This window comes from Dromiciops gliroides, chromosome 6 (genome assembly GCF_019393635.1).
Source record: "Dromiciops gliroides isolate mDroGli1 chromosome 6, mDroGli1.pri, whole genome shotgun sequence".
Taxonomy (NCBI): domain Eukaryota; kingdom Metazoa; phylum Chordata; class Mammalia; order Microbiotheria; family Microbiotheriidae; genus Dromiciops; species Dromiciops gliroides.
In genome coordinates, this window is record NC_057866.1 from 242,664,781 (window position 1) to 242,684,965 (window position 20,185).

Below are 20,185 nucleotides of genomic sequence, written 5' to 3' on the forward strand. Positions count from 1 at the left end.
ACAAGTGTAGATAGCTTTTTTAGGGATTTTGGCTGTGACAGGCAGGAGAGATAGGGATGAGAGTTAGATCAAGTAAAGGTTTTTTTATTCTTGTTTTTAAGTGGGGAAAATATGGGGAAATTTGCAGGTAGCTAAAACTGAATTGAATTGGATTTCTTTTTTTTTTCTTTTTCTTTTTTTTTTTTAGTGAGGCAGTTGGGGTTAAGTGACTTGCCCAGGGTCACACAGCTAGTAAGTGTCAAGTGTCTGAGGCTGGATTTGAACTCAGGTCCTCCTGACTCCAGAGCCGGTGCTCTATCCACTGTGCCACCTAGCTGCCCCTGGATTTCATTTTTTAACAAATATGTCTTTCAGTATTTATTACCTGTCTTGTTCTTTAAAAGAAACGTGAAAAAATAAATTAAGCACACTCATTAAAAAAAAAATCCTTTCTGTGCTTTCTAAAAGTAAATTGCCTAAAGTATCATTAAATAAATTTAGTATTGATACATGCTTAATTTAGCTTTTGAACTTCTGGAACATGTTCTTGGTAGGTAGTTCTGAGAATAGCCCATTTCATTTGTTTTTATTTTGCTCTTTATAGTTTTTGTTTTGCCTGCAACAGTTGAAAAGAAAACAGTGAATGACAAATCTTAGATACTTTAAACTCTCATTCCAGTTATTTGGTTATAGTTCTTTCTCTAGTTGGTATACAACTGTGTCATAAACAACAGTAGCAATTAATATACAGCATATTTTGACTTTCTATTTCCTCCACTTGCTTCAAAGCTGAATGGATTACAGTAGTCCACATGAGAAATGATGAGGGCCTGAACTAGAGCATCATCCTTGTAAGACTTCACAAAGGGCAAAATCAGGAATAAACTGGGTTTTCCAATTTATACTTTTGCTTTTGGTTACCCATTCATTAAAGTTTTGAGCCGTACTTGGTTTTAGTGTTTTATATAAAGAGTGGGTGACTTCGTCTGAGGAAATTTAAGAAAGGCTTCACATTTTTTCTTGAATCAGAAACTTGGGGAAATTAGACAATGATTAAAGAAAAAAGATAAGTATCAACAAAAGAATAAAACCCTATGGTTGATGCAGTAGTCTCTTCAGTTAGCAGAAATGTGGAAGATATTTTTCTTTGTTATAGCCAGTTTGAGTCAGTCTTCCCTTTCCATCTAAAGCCTTCTACTATCTCCTTATATTAGCAAGAGAACTACTACTTATTTCTATTTGGTTAGTCAGGGTTTAAAAATAACTTTGATCAGGGGGCAGCTAGATGGTGCAGTGGGTAAAGCACCAGCCCTGGTTTCAGGAGGACCTGAGTTCAAAACCAGCCTCAGACACTTGACACTTACTAGCTGTGTAACCCTGGGCAAGTCACTTAACCCTTATTGCCCTGCAATCAATCAATCAATCAATCAATCAATCAATCAATCAATCACTTTGATCAGAAGCTAAAGCCTTTCAGCTAATGAAACTTAATCTTAAGAGAGATTGCTTTTTTTCCAGGTCCCTAACCCATGTACCTCCAAATCAGGAGTAGATGAATTTGGTGCCCATAACCATAGTCATTGAATTCTAAGTGAAAAACTATTAGTAAAGGCATAATGTGATCTATTACTTTTATATCAGGGACTGTGTTGCTGCTTGATAGAGCCATGTTAATTATTTCTTACTTTTAATAAAATATTATTATTCTCAAGTGATAGTAAATTTAGGAAAACTTGGGCACCAATTCAAGGAGAAATGAAAAGGTCTCAAAATTTCCATCTGCCCGTTATCAGTTCTACTCATGTCCTCTTTTCATAATGGACTTGTCTCAGCAGCAGCAGGTGCTCCACAAGCAGAATGGAATGTCATGAGTTCTATGTATTGCCTTTTAAAAAATTTGTCACCTTGCAAATATAGCAGACATTTCTGGGTGATGCCTGCAAGGAATGTAGAAGGTAATCAGAGACCTTCATTAGAATCCTTGCACTTCCACTTGAGAAATGTGCCCTGTGTGCCCCAGGGAAAAAATCACTTAACCTCTCCTGGTCTCATCTTCCCCACAGTAAAATCAAGGGGTTGATTAAAAAGTCTTTGAAATCAAAATAGGAGGGGGGGGGGGGGGGGGGCGGAAATAACAGTCCTTGCTCTCAAGGAGCTCAATGTCTAATGGGGAAGACAACATACAAATAAGTATGTATAAACAAGAAATAGGTAAGATAAAGGCTCCTTCTATTTCTTAATCTTTGATCCTATGTGCTGGCTGGCTGGCATGGAGGGAGGATCTAAGACTTCATTAACTTATTAGAATGAAGTTTTCTTTGTATTAAAGCTGGTCTTTTGAGAGACTCTTTTGATCTAAGTTAAATATATTTTCTTTGATGATGAAAACAGCAAGCAATTTCCTCAACCTTCATTTATTTAAATGTAAAATTGCATGCCTGTTCTTGTCTCAGTAATTTTTTCTGGGGTTGAGAGTGTAAGAAGGTGGCGAAAATTTCTCAGGAGAGTTGCAATATTGTCATTTTAATGGCTTTCCATAACACTAAACATTTCCAGACCAGTTAACATTTATGTCCTTATTTTATGTATGAGAGAAGGCACGGTAAATAAGCTTGCCTAAATGTTCTTCAGAGTCTTAAGAAGAGGGGAAGAGGAAAAATAAATTTTTAAAAGCCTTCTGAAACACTTTGAGACCATCAAAGCTTCCTCCCCTCTGTCTTGCACTCTCCCTCCCCTTGCCCCAGATCTTTTAGTAATAGAACTTGAAACAGCAGTGATTCATAAATGAGGTAATTGATATACACTTCTTTCCCTTCTACTTCTCTATAGGGGAGCAGCTAATGATATGAATTTTATATCATTAGGTATATAACATACCATATATAGTTATATGTGAAAATGTGTATATAGATGTATAGTGCATATACATCAAGGGGTGATCTCCACAGTGTGATGTGTGTATATTATATACAAACATAATACACACATTATACTTCTCTCTATTAAGGAGACCTGATTTTGAGCCCTAGTTCTATTGCTTTCATTTGCCTTATTTGGGGGGAAGTAATTTCCTTTTCCCAGCCTCAGTTTCTTTATTTGTAAAGTTGGTATTATTATTAATGAACTCTTCTTTGCAGAAGATTGGTCCAACTGTTCCGGAAAGGGCTCGGAAATTATACTAAGAAAGTAATACACCCCCATTTCTAGCCTTAAAGGAGCCAAAGGAGGGAAAGATGTCATTTACGCCAAAATTTTAATTAGTAAGCACTTTTGTGATAGCAAATGTCAAAGAAAAAATATCAGTTCTGTACTCAGAATTTTAGGCACAAGTTTTCAAAAAGCAATTTTATTTAATTTCATATTTAAGTCCAAGTATTTCTCACTTAAGAAGAAAAATGGCTGAACTGGTATGACCCCATCACCAAGACAATTTGAGATAACACACACACACACACACACACACACACACACACACACACACGAATCTTAAACAAGAGAAATGTCACAGAATGATAAAACACAGTTATGGGTTAACATTCTACTTCATCTAACAGAACAATAGCCTTAGATTCTTTCTGAATGTCTCTAGAGAACTGTCCTCTTGAAATACACACATCCCTCTTTGACTGATTTCCTCAAGGTCCTCAACTTGTCACAGGTGACCTGAAGTAATCAAAGGGACCACCTGCCTCTGATTAATACCTTAATTCCTTCAGGTGATGAGGAAAGAGTGGCCTGTCCAATGACTTTAGGGTTTATAGGGAAGGCAATGATCTCAACTAGATAAGATGTACTTTTTTTGTGTTTTATATATATATATGTATATGTATATGTATATATGTATGTATGCATATATATATATATATATACACATATATATTTTGCGGGGCAATGGGGGTTAAGTGACTTGCCTAGGGTCACACAGCTGGTAAGTGTCAAGTGTCTGAGGTCGGATTTGAACTCAGGTACTCCTGAATCCAGGGCCGGTGCTTTATTCACTGCGCCACCTAGCCGCCCCGTAAGATGTACTTTTTGATTTCTATACCCTTACTTCAGTTTCCCCAAGAATATCTTTTATTCTTGACCTATTGACCCCTTTCCTAATGGGAAAGATCTGGAAAGGATTTTAGATTAGAGAAATATTTATTTCATAATATTTTTAATTGTACTAAAAAGGAAGTTTTATAAAGTAGATGCTCTAATTAGGGAATGACCAAATAAAATCATGGTTCATGAAATTAAAGGATTTAATGCCATAAGAGAAAGAGTGAATAAGAAGAATTCAGGAACACATGAGAAAACTTATATGAACTGATGTAGAATGAAGTAAGCCGAGTCAGAAAGACATTATACAGGATAACCACAAGAACAAAATCCTCCACACTGAACACTGTAAAAATATAATCCTTCTCCCTTCTTTGTAGGGTTGAAGGACAACAGATTTGGAACAATTCATTATTTTCAGACTTGGTTTGATTAATTTGGCTGGATTGCTTTTCCCCTCTTTTATTTTTTGTTACAAGAGATGGTTCATTGGGTTGAAGAGAGGAGTGAGTGATACAGATAAAAAAACATTGGAAGAATTAAAAAAAAATTAGCCCTTCCTACCTAACAGAGCCATGTATAAATGTTATTTTAACTGGTAAACCTATATAAATGTTAACTGTCATAATTAACTGGGTTTGTTTTGTTAATTACATGGACTTTTTTTTTAACCCTCTTGACTCAGGACCTCACCTTGTCAGTTTTTTTATTTTGACTTTGCATCTAATTTAAAATATTATCATTACTATTATTATTTTGTAATTGACATTGGTTCTTCTTTAGAAATATACTTTTAAAATGTTTGCTGCATTAATCTTTTACTTCATGTGTGGTAGTACTTAATGAGAATGCTTTGATATGGTACAAGTGTATTCAGAGATGTGCTTGCTTTTATACAGTTGTAACAAATAATTGTGATTTAAAGTACAATAGTATCTGTTATTGATAAACTATCAAAATATATCTAATAAAATTGGTTATTCTTTTAAAAATATATTGATGCCTTGAAAAAATTCCAGTATATTTCCTCACTCTTTTACCACCCTCCCCTTCACTGAATTCGCCCTTCATACTGAGGAAATCAGTTAGGCAAATATCTTTGAAGAAAGTTTAGCTTATCAGAATACAATATTTGTTGCTCTTAGATTTTAACTCTTGTGGAAATCAGCTCAAGGGATTTGTGTTTGATCATAATGGGGTGGAATCTTTTGTATCATCAGAAACCCTTTTGTTCTTTTGTTCTTTTAAGCCTCTATAAAACAGTGAAAAATCACTTAGGTCTCTTTAGGCAAGTGAATTTATCAATGTTTAATGTGGAGGTTCTGTCATCTAAAAGTTTGTTTCTCCGTGCCACATTCTCACTTAACATTGCCATCCATTGAACAAATTCTATTTAGAACAGAAAAAAACCCCAGAAATACAGAAACAAAAATCCAGTTTTGAAGCAATTTTGACTCATCTTTTAATAGATGTTTTAATAGATGCATTTTCTTAGCTACTGTTCTGAGTTGTTATGAAGTAGATCATTCCTTTTCATTTTTGCTACTATGCATTTTCTGAGTGATAGAAGGAACTTTTTTCTTTTAAGCTCATGTTCAGGTGGGTTATAAGGAGGATTTATCTGAAGGTGGTGGTATTGGGAACTGAGAGGAGGGGGTGGATGCAAGAGAGATTTTGAAGGTCAAATCAGTAGGATTCAGTATCTGATGAGATGGCAGAGGAGAGAGAGAGAGAGAGAGAGAGAGAGAGAGAGAGAGAGAGAGAGAGAGAGAGAGAGAGAGGTAACGTCATTGATAATAGTGGCTTCAGCTGTGGACGCAAAAGCATGAAGCTTTTTTCACTGACAGAACTAGTGAAGACAGACAGGAGGAAATTTGGCGGGGAAAGACCAGCTTGGCTTTGGGTGTGTTCAGTTTCAGGTGGCAGTGGAACATGCCTGTAGATAACGATCCTCCTAGCTGAAGTTATATAGCTGTTTAGAGTTTACACAGGGCTTTTGATCTTCACAAAAGCCCTGTGGTGTGTGTACTGTGGATGTTATTTTCAATTTACAGCTGAGGAAATGGAGGCTTTGAGAGGCATTTGCCAGTGTCATGCAGCTAGTATGTGGGCTAACAGCAGTTGGTTGGGTTTTTAAAATCTGAGATGGGAGTCTTCCAACTCCAAGTCAGGTTCTTTTTTCCACAGTCCCAGGCTGATTCTTCAGATGTTTGACAGGCAGTTGGACATGTCGATCAAACTCAGGAGACTGAGCATATCTGGAGGCTTGGGAGCTGCCTTCATGGGGGTGACATGAGGTTAATATTTGACTGCATGGAAGCCAGTGTGATTGTCAAAGAACCGGATATCCGGAGTTGAAAAGAGGACCAAAAGTGGACCTACTTTGGAGGGATTATATAGGACACGGAGAAGGCCCCTGCTTGAGAGAGAGGAAAATAAAGGATGGTGTCTCTGAAGTCAAGAGAGGAGAAGATATATTTCACATACAGGGTTGATGTAAGGATCAAATGAGATTATGTAGGTAAAGTACTTTGTGTTTTAGCTTTTTAAGTACTTTGTAAACCATAAAGCTGTCATCAATTTAGGCATAGGAATATAGTTTACTTCAGTACTAAAAGTGCATTTAATTTTAATTTGGAAATCCTTTCCACTGAAAGAGATCACAGCTCCTCTATACCTTGTCTGTAACAGTTGCGGTAGCAGGAATAAAAAAGGAAAGAAAAGAAAAGAACCATTGTTACCTTGTGACCAACCTGCTGAGGAATGAACTTCTGAAGGAAATGAGGTTAATCTTTAAATAACAGATGTAAAGCCCATCTTCTGGCCCTTGTACTGGAAGCTTTTCCAGGTGTTTGGGAAGGGGGAATCTGCCAGTTTCCTTCCCCAGACACAGGTCCAGCCAAACTTGCCCTCTTACTATTCCTTACTAGGCCATTCTGTCTCATCTCTGCCTTTGTAGTCTATCCTCTCTCCTTGGAACACCCTCCCTTCTCATCTCTTCCTCTTAAAATCCTGGTTTTCCTTCAAAGCTTAGCTCAAACACCACATCCTTTTGGGAGTTTTGCCCCAAATGCTAGTGATTTACCTCCAAATTGCACATACTTGCTCCCCCTATAACATAAGTTATTAACCTTAAGTCTATGAACCTGTTTTTGAAAATATATTGTGATATCTCTATTTTAATATAAATGGTTTTCTTTGTGATCCCATGTATTTTATTTTATGTATTTTAAAATATTATTCTGAGAAGGGGTCCCTAGGCTTCAGTAGTCTGCCAGAGAGGTGCCTTACAGAATGAAAGCCCCCTGGGCACAAGGGCTGTTTCCTTTCTGTCTTTGAATGCATAGCACCCAGCTTAATTCCTGGCACATAGTAGGGTCTTTACATATAACAGTGTATTGACTGCTTAAGAACCCATAGTCTCTTCCATCCCCCAATGAAGCATCAAAGTAGAAAGTTAATGGAAGAATCTAGCTTATAATATTACCTCAAATCCTCTTAAATCACCCCAGCATTCTCTCCTTTTCTCTAATCTCAAAGGAAGTCCTTGTTTTACCAAGAGTAGCTCTTCTTGTACCCTTTTTCATGTATACCTGTACATGCAATTTGTCTCTCTTGTTAGTAATATCCTTGAGGACAGAGACTATTTTGTTTTTAGCTTTGTAGTCTCAAAAAAACTTTGATTTTTGAACTGGACTTGTGGTTTCATTGATATAAGGGAATCTTACTGAGGGGAGATTATTCTATCATTGTAGTTGGTACTTGCAACTAAGAGTCTTCAAGCATTTCCAGAGGCACCAGTAGGTGAAGTAACTTGCCTGGAGTGGCATAGCCAGGGTGTGTCTGAGGCATGCCTTGAATTGAGGATTTTCAACCTGAGGTAGCTCCTCAATGTTCAGTATTCATCATGCTAACCAAAGATGTGTCCATTAGCACTATTGGTTATTCTTAATCATTATAATTCTCTGTTGAAATGAGTTGGTCTTAAATATAAATGTTAAGTCTTTTGAAACCAAGAGAAAGCAAATGTTATTGACAAAGTCCTTTTCTTTATTCAAGGAGACTCCACTTTATGTAATTTTGGGTTTTCTGAGTTAGTATTGTATAGTGTAAGAAGCTCACGTTTCATGATGTTTGAAACAGATGTTCCAAAACAGCATATAAGATATTCTTCCTGAGCGATTTCACATATAAAGAAACAGGGATAATTTTAATTTAAAAAATTGTTTTTCACTATGTTCTCACCTTGGAACATATTCAGAGTTAACCTCATTCTTTTCAGTAGTGAAAGGGGATAGCTGTGTTTTTTCTGTAAGCTGTGACTTTTCCTCCATCCACTTGTGAACATGGATTTTTTTTTTCCTTTGTATAAACAGATAATCTCAGCGATGCCTTGAAGAAATTGAAGATCACAGCCATTGACATCTCTGAGGACAGTTTGGAAGGATGCTTGGACTGCCTGCTTCAAGCCCTGGCTCAGAACAGTAAGTCTGGTTGAACTACCATAGTCAGCTCAGCCATCACTCTGAAGCTGATGAAGAAGTTTAACTTATTGAAATTTCTCTGAGTATTTCTCCCTGCCATTGAGGTTTTTAACTATTATGTTTCTAAAAATATATGGGAAAAAAGCCATAATTGTTTCAGGAGAGCAAAAGAACTGTTTACTGGTGGTAGTGATATTAATACCAATCCTAGAGCAAGGTCATTATCCAATTATAAACACATGGACACACATACAGCACATGAGCCTCACAGATATTTTCATGTTAACAGCTGTGGTTTAAAATAATGTATGCAAGACATCTAAAGTATGTCTATTATCTCAGACTTAGAAACTCTTCAGAAACCTTCCCTTTCTTAGACTTCATCAGGGGACATCTAATCCAATACTCAGCATTCAAAAAGAGTTTAATCCAGAGTGTGTCTAATAAGACTAAGGAGAGAGATGCAGTCTTTCCTTAAATAATTCTAGGGTAAGAAATTTCTCAAATCCTTATTGTATGGTCCATTGTCTTATCATGTTGAATGTGCTAGCATACTTTTGTTTTGTCATTTCTTTAATGCTATGGTAGATAGTCAGGTAAAGACTAACTTTCACTTTCTGCCTTAATTGCTGAAGTAGGTTATGCACTCATTTGATGGACCTATTGTCTTATCTTAGAAATAATTATGGAACAGAAAATTAACATACAGAAAAGAGGCTATGCATTTCGATTGCAAGCTTTCAGGTATGTGCGAGCTTGTCTGATTGGGTATATTGTTTGTTTTTCTCTTGATCAGCTAAAAGAAATTCTTAAAATTTATTTAGACTTGATTACAAGTCTTTATTTTGACTTGATTACAAGTATTAAAATACTTCATTTCAAAAGCATCATTTTAAGTTAGCTTCTCTTAGGGATTCTATTGCTACTTGAGGCTATAGCTTTATCATCAGGATATTTAAATTTCAGTCATTTTAACAGATGATAGACATTGCTGCTATAGGAGATAGAAGGGCGGCGCTTCAAAATCAGGAAGATGTGTTTCAGGATGCCCCTCTGACACACACTGGCCACATGCTTCTGGACAAGTCATTTAACCCCTCAGTGCCTCAGCAAACTCTCAGACTGTTAAATTGCTAAGCAGTTTCTGATCTGCTTTGGTAGAGGATTTTTCCTCACTCAAAGAAATCACAAGATGGGACTAAGATAAATTAGGATTAGGGTCATGGTTCTATGAAAGGATTCCTTGTTGACGGCTCAGTTTTGGAGGGAAGGGAAGAGAGCAAAGGAGAGAAGCAGTGGATTAAGCCATTGATCCAATCTGCCAGGGGTCTACATAGACGGGTGTGCTTCTTCAAATCATAAACTACTGACGTTGTAGAAATGACAAACAGCACATGTGATAGTGATCCACCATTCACGGAGAAAACATCAGAATAGCAAAACACCTGCTGATCCTGACTGTTTAAAGAATCAGTCAAAGAGTCTGCTGGGAGAGACTGGATTGGGAGCACAAAAAGAATTGGACAGTATGTGTTCATCCAGTTTTGTTTCGTTTTGTGTGCTGATCTCAAAAACCATGGACCAGTATTCGAAAATAGTGGTTGAGACTTACCCAAAGAAGAAAATCATCATTTACTTAGGCAGCTCATAAACTGTATCCATTTTGATGGTGGTGTACTATTCCTGCACTTGAGAGGGGAAAATCTAATTGTTGTTGTTTTTGCAGGGCAGTGAGGGTTAAGTGACTTGCCCAGGGTCAAACAGCTAGTAAGTGTCAAATGTCTGAGGCCAGATTTGAACTCAGGTCCTCTTGAATCCAGGGCCTGTGCTTTATTCACTGTGCCACCTAGCTGCCCCCGGGAAAATCTAATATTAAAGGAAGGTGTGATGCATGAAAACCCTGAGAGGCAGAATTTCTGGGTAACTAATAATCAATTTATTAACTAGGCTAGTTGGTAGTCAATAAATTGATGGTCAGTATTTTCTCTAGGAAACCAAAGATGCCAAAGGAGACAATGAAACTCCTTAAATACCTTCTGAAAGTGAACTCCCCTGACAAGTGAAATTCAGCTCTGATTGATGAGGAGGTGGGCTAAAAGTCTTAAGCTCCTTCTACTAAGAATGTGGCTTGATCCTGACATTTGGCAGTCTTGGCTTCTGGGTAGGGGAAGCCATTTCCATTTGGACCTCTCCAGTGAGTTTTCTCCTCCATCAGCTGGGTTACCCTAAACTCTAATGGGGAGATCAGGGACAGGGTTTTTCCCCCAGGCAGAGGCTCCCCAGATTGGATTCCATTTATATTGTAAACAGAAATAAGTCTGGTGGAGTCCCTCCCACCTCATTAAGGAGCCTGTGTCTTGAGAACTAGGAGCAGATCTCCTCACTCAGACCTCCCCTTCAGAGATTGACCTTTTCAGGGAGTTGGGTTTGAACAGAAATGAAAGGAAAAGGGTGGATCACAAATTAATAATTAGTTATAAATATAACAGCAAGGTATTAATTTCTTTTCAAGGTCAATCATTGTTGCATTTTGGTTAAAGAATGTTCTTAGCCAGAATGAGAGTCGTGTTTTTCACATGTTTAAAATCTAATAGTAATAGATGGGCCTATCTTGTCAAATGAGTCCATTTGGCTTTTTGGACTGTTACCTTCCCAAGTAGCATTTTGGATTTCAAGCTTCTTGTCTTCTCTCAGAATATTAAAATAGGTCAATAACATACTTAAGAACCAGTTTAGAGCCTTTCAAACATTGTGTTCTTCAGCCAGTAAGTTCTCATGCTTTCATGCAGTGAAAAGAGAAAACTCTTGTTGAATAAAGAGGACTCTTTTGCTGTTGCAACAGAAAGTGGTGTGCATTTTTAAATGGTGGCGAGTTTTCTGTAATTTTTAGTTGATGAGAAAGGGAAAACTTTATGGAACAAAATCTAAGAATGTTAATAAAACAGTAATCAAATTTTCTTTTGAATATGTCTGTAATAAGCTGTCAGTGGGGGGCAGCTAGGTGGTGCAGTGGATAGAACACTGGCCCTGGATTCAGGAGGACCCGAGTTCAAATCCGGCTTCAGACACTTGACACTTACTAGCTGTGTGACCCTGGGCAAGTCACTTAACCCTCATTGCCCTGCCCCAAAATTAAAAAAAATAAATTAAAAATTATAAGCTGTCAGTGGGTTGACTTATCTTATCCAGAAAGACTTATGTTTATCCAGAAGATTTTTCTCATATATTTTTGTCACATTCCTGAAGGAATTTGCAATTTTCAAATTAGCTTAAGTTTCTGTTCAGGAATGATGAAATAAAGTGTCTTTGTAATGAGAAACTGATTTCTACTTAGGTCTATCTAATGTAAAATTAAGGCCTTAAGGATTTGGTGGGTTTTGCTTTGCTTCTTTGTTTTTTCCATATAATATCGGGATCTGACTATTTGTGAGAATTGAATCATTTATTCATTTACAAATAATTCTAGAGTCATAAGAAATCCATTTTAGCCTGAGTTGTTACACATTTTGTTTATATCCATGTCCAGAACACGTGGTAAAAAGTAACCAAACTTTTCACTAGTTCAGTAAAAATATCACATGGCAAAGACCCAATAATTCACAGTCTTGGGCAGCGCTAGCTTGTGACTTGTTTTCCACCCTTTGTTGATGGCATGCTCCTTGATTTTATTCTGTGGTCTGGAATATCTGGGGAGGAAAGGAAAGAGCAAACCAAGTGTTAGAAATGGAGGGGGTGGAGTCCTAGTCTGTGTGCAAAGCATCAGAGAAGATGAAGGAGGGAAAAATAGAATGATGTTCTATGGTTTTCACTTCCATTCTCGTCTGAGTCTCCCCAAGAGCCCTGTTAGGCTGGGCAGGCAGTGTTATTGCCATCTTACATATTGGAAACAGGGTGCTGTAAGGTCATGCAGCTTGCAAGTGAAGCCTCCAGGCATAAAATCCAAGTCTTCTGATCCCTAATCCAGTGTTCTTTCCAAAGTAAAGAGGGAGAGGAAGATGGAGTGATGGGAGAGGAAAAAAAAAAGAGTAAGTCAATACTGTTATTAGGAGTAGCTCAAAAAGTATTTAGACACATGATTTTGGATTGAAAACTACATTTCTGATATGGGGCAGGTTAATACATTGTCTTGATTCACTTAAAAGAGTAATAGTAGTGGAAATGGTTCTAGATTTCAAATCCTGGCACTTACACTGTGGTTTATGAGTAAGTCACTTAAGTTCTGAGTCTTAATTTACCTTCTGTTAAATGTGAATAATAATTGTACTACCTATTTTACTCAGTTGTTCTTGGAGAAAATTCTGTCAGCCTTAAAACCAACTATAAATGAGTTGATTGTTATATCTTACAAGAGGGCATGTTATATAGGAAAAAGCCATTTTCCTTGATATAAAGCAAGAAATCAGATTCTTTAAGTTGCAAATTTTTTTTTTATTTAAAATTTAATTTTTTTTTTCAGGGCAATGAGGGGCAAGTGACTTGCCCAGGGCCACATAGCTAGTATGTGTCAAGTGTCTGAGGCCGGATTTGAACTCAGGTCCTCCTGAATCCAGGGCTGGTGCGTTATCCTAAGTTGCAAATTTTTTACTGAAGTTTTAAAATTTGAAGCTGTTTCAGGAAGCAATATTTTAATTCAGTTCAACCAGCATTGATTAGATGCCTCTTTATTGCATGGCACTGTACCCAAAAGACACAAATGAGACTGATGGTCTTTGCTCTCTCAAAGAGTTCTGCTTTGGGGAAGATGGAAATAAAATATGTATATAGGTAAGCAGAGTTGTTCCCTGAGCCTTGAAGGAAGAGCAGGATTCTGAGAGGTGGAGATGAGGAGGATGTGAATTTCAGATAATAGCGGAGGCGTCTGGTGCACCTGTATGGAGGAATGAGATCGAGTTTCATTTTGGGGAAATGGTAGTCCAGTTTGGTTGGAAGATAGGGTTCTAACTGGGCATATTATGAAATTAGGTTGGAAAAGTGCATAGGTAGCTTGATTGCCAAGAATCTTAGATTCCAGCTTAAATAAAGAGTTTGTATTTCCTCTTGTAGGCAATGCAGAATCCCTGGATGTTTTTGAACAGGGCGGGGTAAAATATAGCTCTAGACCTGTAGGAGGAAGATTATTTTGATGGCTGGGTAGAAGGTGGATTGGTGAGAGAGGAGAACAATTAAGAAGCTATTAAAGTAGTCCAGGTAGGAGGCAAAAGGGCATAGACTAAAAGACAATGACTGCATGAGTGAAGAAAGAAAAGCAGGAGCTCTTTTGGAGGTGGGATCCGCTAGACGTCATAACTGATTAGACAGGGTGGGAGGGAGAAGTGAAGAATCAAGGACGATTCTGAAGCAATCGGCCTGGGGGAGTTGGAAGATGGTGGTCCCCTCAAGAGAAATAGGGATTGTCGACTAACCAGAGGCTTAGAGAAGGAGGGTAATGAATTCCATTTTGAACGTGAGGCAGTCGACAATATGTAACTTCAGTTCAAGAAATAAACTAAGGGGCAGCTAGGTGGCACAGTGGATAAAGCACCAACCCTGCATTCAGAGGGAGGACCTGAGTTCAAACCCGACCTTCAGACCCTTGACACTTACTAGCTGGTGTGACCCTGGGCAAGTCACTTACACCTCATTGTCCTGGAAAAAAAGAAAAAAAGAAAAACTAAGCTGAATCTATATATTTGGAAGCCACTTGCCTAGACTGTGCTTGAACCTGTGAAAGAGAGTGGAGAAGGAGGAGTACCGGGGTACACTGTAGTCCTGGGGAGCACCCACTCTAACTAAGGGTAGAGGAGTTAGATGATGAGCATCCAGTAAAGCTGACTGATGTCAGACATGTAGGAGGAGACCCAGAAGAGAACAGTGTCCTGGAAGTCAGCTGAGGATGGTTTCCAGCAGTATCAAAAATCACTTGGAGATCACTGTATGCCCAGGGTCCCAGAAGTCTGGGTGAAGCTTTAAGCTGTCAGAGCTTTGGGACCCCTTCTATTGCCCTGAAAGTTTTTTTTTTTTTTTAGTGAGGCAATGGGGGTTAAGTGACTTGCCCAGGGTCACACAGCGAGTGTCAGTGTCTGAGGCTGGATTTTGAACCCAAGGTCCTCCTGACTCCAGGGCCGGTGCTCTTCTATCCACTGCCGCTCACCTAGCTGCCCCGCCCTGAAAGCTTTTATGCTCTCCTAAACTTCCATGTCTTTCCTCCGTCTAGATGCTGACTTGGTCCTTTAAAATGGCTTTCCAGAGCAGGCAGCACTTACTTGAAGCAGGGGGCATAATTAATGAAGGAGTGGGAAGGTTGCACTGAGAGATGTGTAATGTGCCTTCATCTCTTTAGAGTTAGTCACCTCGGGAAACTGTTGACAGGTACAACAGAGCATTGACTCTGAAAGCCTTGGCAAGACTGAAAATCAGAAAAGGAATTTAAAGAAAATGTCTAGGCGGGGTACCAGGTTTATTCGGTTTTTCAGCCAAAGATCCAGTAATGGATTCATTGCCACTTCTATCAAAGATAAAATGATGGAATATTTAGGTGAGTCACACTAGTATTAATGTGCTTCCCTTTTTTTTAATTAAAAAAATTTTTTTTTAATTTAATTAATTCTTTATTTTTTGCAGGGCAATGAGGGTTAAGTGACTTGCCCAAGGTCACACAGCTAGTAAGTGTCAAGTGTCTGAAGTCAGATTTGAATTCAGGTCCTCCTGAATCCAGGCTGGTACTTTATGCACTGCGACACCTAGCTGCCCCTCAGTGCTTGCCTTTTATGGGAAATGCTGCTATCCCATGTGTCTTCTTGACCAGCATTGATTCTTTGAACTAAGAATATCACTGTGCAACAGAAGCCCGTCTAAGCATAGAAGAATCAGTGTGTCTGTACTTCACAGACATGTAAAAGGCAAAAGTGTAAGCAGACTGTTTTTAGCTTTAAATTAAATGATGATTACCTTTCAAAGTGGAATTTTTAAAGGGCAGCAATCAAGAAATTTGCATTTTCAACTTTTGTGAAAATTACTCTATTCATTAAGCACTTTGCTCTGGTCTGTGATCACCAACATTAGTGGAGAGGTTTAGATGTGAGTCCATAATAATCATGGCTCACATTATGTAACGATTTAAGGTTTTCATAGTTCTTTGCCTATGGTATTTCATTGGATCCTCACAACACCTGTGAAGTACGGGCTATTCTTATCCCTACTTTACAGATGACAAAATTGAGGTGTGGAGAGGCCAAGTGCCCAGTGCAAGGATATAGAACTGGTAGGTTTGGGGGGCAGGATTCAAACTCTGGCCTTCTTGACTCCAGGGCCAGTGCTCTTGGCTGTGCCACCAAGCACGAATGCTTTCAGTAGTCAAGAAGTTGGGGAGGAGATGCTGTTGCTACAGGTATTTCTTTTGTACACTTTGATTGTGATATCATGAGTAAAAATCTGTAATGAGCCTGTCTAGAAATCAGTGGTTTGCATTTCTCTTCCTGTTAAGTAAAAGGCACCAAATAAATCCAACTTTGTTTTTTTTTAGCTGGTATTTCATATTCATTTTTGAAGCTTAAAATGGTATCTGCCCCACATTAACACTAGTGTGCATCTGTAGTAACCATCAAATACTGGTCCCAGCCCTTGGGATGAAGGGTTGCCATCTGTGGTTGAGTAGAAAGAACTGTCTGTGTAAGATCAGGCCCCAAACATGGGAGAAGCTAAAATCTCATACTACAATCTAAGTGTGTTCTAAGATCACAGGGGCCATGTTATGGTTGCCATGGGAACCATAGCATCACACTTGCAGGTTGGGAGGGCCTGGCTGCAATGTAGCACTGAGCTCCTTTCCTCAGAATTTAGGCCTTTTGCCTTTGCTTGTTAGTCTCCTGGGACTTCTGAATCTTGACCTTATGTGACTTTTTCCATCATCATACTTAAGTATTTCTATAATAATTTCTTGACTATTAATTTTTCATGCTTCAGAACAGCCCTAAAAGAGAAAGTATTTTTAGTTTTCATTTGAAAAAGGAGAAAGGTTTTTATTAGGGTTCAGCCCCAAGTTTCTAATCCCTGCTCATAAACATATCATATTGTGGCTATATTCCTAATTCTTTGCTCTGATTCTTTGCACTAAGACCTACCTTGCTCTCTCCCAGCCTTGTTAGACAAACTGTGTAGGTAAGTTACTGACCTTTGTTTCTTCACGAACCTTCTATAGCTGCCACTCCCAGCTATATGTGTGCTCTGCCTTGGCTCCTCACTTTTCTTACTCAAAATGACTTCTCAGCAGCAAAACAACTTCTATGGAAGGTCTCCTGGATTTGGGCTTCCAGTCTGTTAATGTGTTCTTTTTTTGGAATAGTCATGTTAGATGCAAAATGACTTAGTATTTATGGAATCTTCTTTCTCTTCAAGAGAAGCTAAACATCGATGTTTCATGTATTTTTTCTTAGCCATCGGCTTTTATTTGTGCCTGCCATAAAAATGTCAGAAAACAGCATCTTTCTCAGTGATGTGCTGTGTTGTCTTCACATCCGTGATGAGTATCTGTTTCTTTTTCCTTTGAGTGCTTTTCTCTTTTTGGTTTTCTTTTAGTTAATGCCTACTATTGAAGTTCAAGGCTATTGCCAGTAATAAGCTATCAAGAATCTCTTAGCTGTGGAGGCTAAATAAAGACACAACATGATGAAACCAGGAGGCTGAGATTTGGTGACAACTCAGAGGAAAAACTCTTATTTAGAAGAATTTTTTAAATAATATCTACAACAACAATAACAAAGTATAGATTTGCTTTTTTTTTTTTTTTTACATAAAGGAAAGACTTGATTCAAGTGTTCCCTCCTTTACTCAGTGGTGAGAGAGCAAAGCCTAATTATTGCTTAAATGAAAAATTCTGAATCTGGGACACGTTTGAATTGTACACTGATCTTATTCCTGAATTGTCTTGAATGAACCATTAACTTCTCTGCTTCATTGGTATCACCTGCAAAATAAGAACAGTCCTTTGGATTACTGGAAGCTGATTTTCAGGATGATAATGATTTCAAAGCAACCTGGGTAGAAGCCCAAGTGGAGCAGTAAATAACAGCAGTGTGTAGGGGTGTGATTTCCATTTCCCTTTATACCATGTTAATCTTCTCTGTGCTGAGTTGCTTTTGGCATTAGTATGTGCCTCCACACCCCAGAAGAGATTTGGAATGGGAATCTGGCCCTCTGTTCCTGGGTTATCCTGGTTTTTCTCAACAGTGCTTATGATGCATGGTCTGTAGGCAGCATCAATTGTGAGTAAGAGGAGGTGGTTTTACTCCATTTATAAAACAGATTCTGATTGGAACAAGTCACTGAACCATGCTCGTCTTCATTTGTAAAATAAATTGTATGATGGAATGTCACATTCTTGGCCATGTAGATTCCCTGTCTGGGGTAGTGGCCAAAATCAGTCTTGACTATGGAGAAATGGAGAGAGCTGCAAGTTACTGTACATGGATTGCCCGAATAATAAAATGCAGCAAATGATTCCTTTGTCATAGATTTTCACGTGCAGTGGTACATGTTTCTGCTTGAGGAGCTATCTATCCAATGGAATTAATAGCATTTTCAACACCAGCTGCTTACTTCTGGAATAAATTTAGGTACCACTACCAATAATCCATCAGCCAGCCTGATTGGGCTTATAGTTACCTTCATTTGAAAGGAAAGGATACAATGCAATCTCACTATGTCACCTTGTTACATGATTGAGATATGTCATAGGTCAGACATCACACAGTAACCCTTGCCATACTAGCCTGTTAAAAAAGGGGTCATCTGAATTTTGTCTTGTTTACTCATAGCCCCCCATGACCTCTGTGGGATCCAGTGACCTTCTGAGAGGGATTAGACTCAGCGACCTGCAAGGCCTTTCCCTTCTCTGAATCTCCAATCCTGTGATCTGCTGTCAGCACTATGAAGAGGTTCCACTCGATTGTTTGCGAACAGAATTGAACTGGTCAGGCATGAAAAGCTAAAGGCCTCTGGTTTTTGCATTTTAACTCATACAAGGGAAAGTTATGTTCCAGTTGAGATGCCCAGTGGCTAGAGCCTGGAAGGGGTGACAGGAGCACCTGGGTATAGAAATGAAGGCAGCATCAATGCCTCTGAACTGGGGCAGCCCTTCCAGAGGAGAGGCATGGAGGGCAAAGAAAGGATACAGTTGGGTTTTTGTGGCAGGAGGAGGTGATGTCCCCATCCACTCTTATCATCTCTGCCAGTTTCAGTGAGAAGTGTTTCTGGTTCCATTGTTCCTCCAAGCATCAGGACAGGGCAGGGATGCAGATGAGTACTAGTGGTTTTATAGGGAGAAGCAGTAGTTCATTTGACTGACTTGGTAGATGGAAGGGACATACCTAGAGCAGAGACAGCCAGTCATAAGAAAGTCTAGCTCCAGAAAACCAGATAGACTTTCTAGAAAACCACAGTGAGCTTAGAGTCTCGATAGAATATTGGTTCATATATCTGCCAGCATCAGGGAATACATATCCTCAATAAGTAAAGTTTTCATGTAATTTATAGGCTTATCCTTTTCATTGCTAATATATTTGATCTTAACCATTATTGGTAATCTTTCTTGGTTGTAGTCAGTACTTACCTGCTTCAATACAAAGAAAAGAATGTGTATATATGCATATTTTATACATGTATGTATATATATATATATATACATACATACATATACACACACACACACACACACACACATATATATCTGTTTATGAAAACAGAGATGGTGTGGTTACTTTTGTTTGCAGCCACTTCTGGTTGCCAAGGTCAGAAGGAAAGGACTTGACCTTAGGAGCACGTTGATGAGGGACTTTGATAGGGTGGTTCTAAATGGCCAGAAGGTAAATGTGAGCAGGAGGCCAGTCTTTTGACCTTGTAATGAAGAGCAGTGAAGAGCCAAAGATGGTGATGATAGGAGTGTAGCCAACAAAAATATGGATGCTCAACCTTTGCAATAGACCATGTGTAGAGACAAGTGTTCTCTGTTGGTTAGGGACCAACTAAGTCATATAGCCTTTCTCTTACCATTCCAGAGGCTACACATCCCTGTTTGCTTGCTGTTCACAACCAATTTCTGGCTTGACAGCTTCTGAGAAGAAAGGGTATAAAGAGAATCACATTTGCCCCTCTTAGTAGAAGTATTTGAAGTTTTACCATAATTCTATGCTATTAAAACCATGGTAAATTGTTAAGCTTCGCATATTAGCACTTGGATATAGAGTTATAGGATGCATTTGGGATAATTCCAGAGGAAATGGGGATTTAAAGTACTGTTTTGCCAGCACCCACTGGATGATATTAAAAAAGAGAATTTAAAATTATTTTAATAATTTACTAAAGCAAAGTGAACAAATTCAACTAATATGACCCTTAGGATTTTCTAAAATTTAATTTTTTCCAATTAACAAAAACCTGCTTTCTTCTTTTCCTACCCCCTCCCCATTAAAACAGAAAAAGAAAAACAAAACCCTTGTAACAAATATGTATGGTTAAATAAAACAAAGTCCACATAATTCCTAGAATTAAAGCAAGTCAGTAATCAGAGATGGCTAACGAGGATGGATGTAGGTAGCCATAGTCTACTTTGCCAGGAAGTCAGGTTTGAAAGATTAGCCACATCTTTTTTTTTTTAAATAATAAACATTTTTATTTATAGTTTTGAGTTCCAAATTTTATCCCTC

General features: G+C 38.3%; 1 protein-coding gene across 4 annotated transcripts in view; it reads left to right on the forward strand.

Annotated features, from left to right (window-relative positions):
* The window catches only part of RAP1GDS1 (Rap1 GTPase-GDP dissociation stimulator 1), a 214,137-nt gene that overhangs the window by 42,767 nt on the left and 151,185 nt on the right, over positions 1–20,185 (forward strand). For all 4 annotated transcript variants that reach the window (XM_043972756.1, XM_043972753.1, XM_043972754.1 and 1 more), the window contains exon 2: positions 8,400–8,507. In XM_043972756.1, the coding sequence (XP_043828691.1) occupies positions 8,400–8,507 (108 nt within the window). The remainder of the gene's footprint in view (positions 1–8,399; positions 8,508–20,185) is intronic.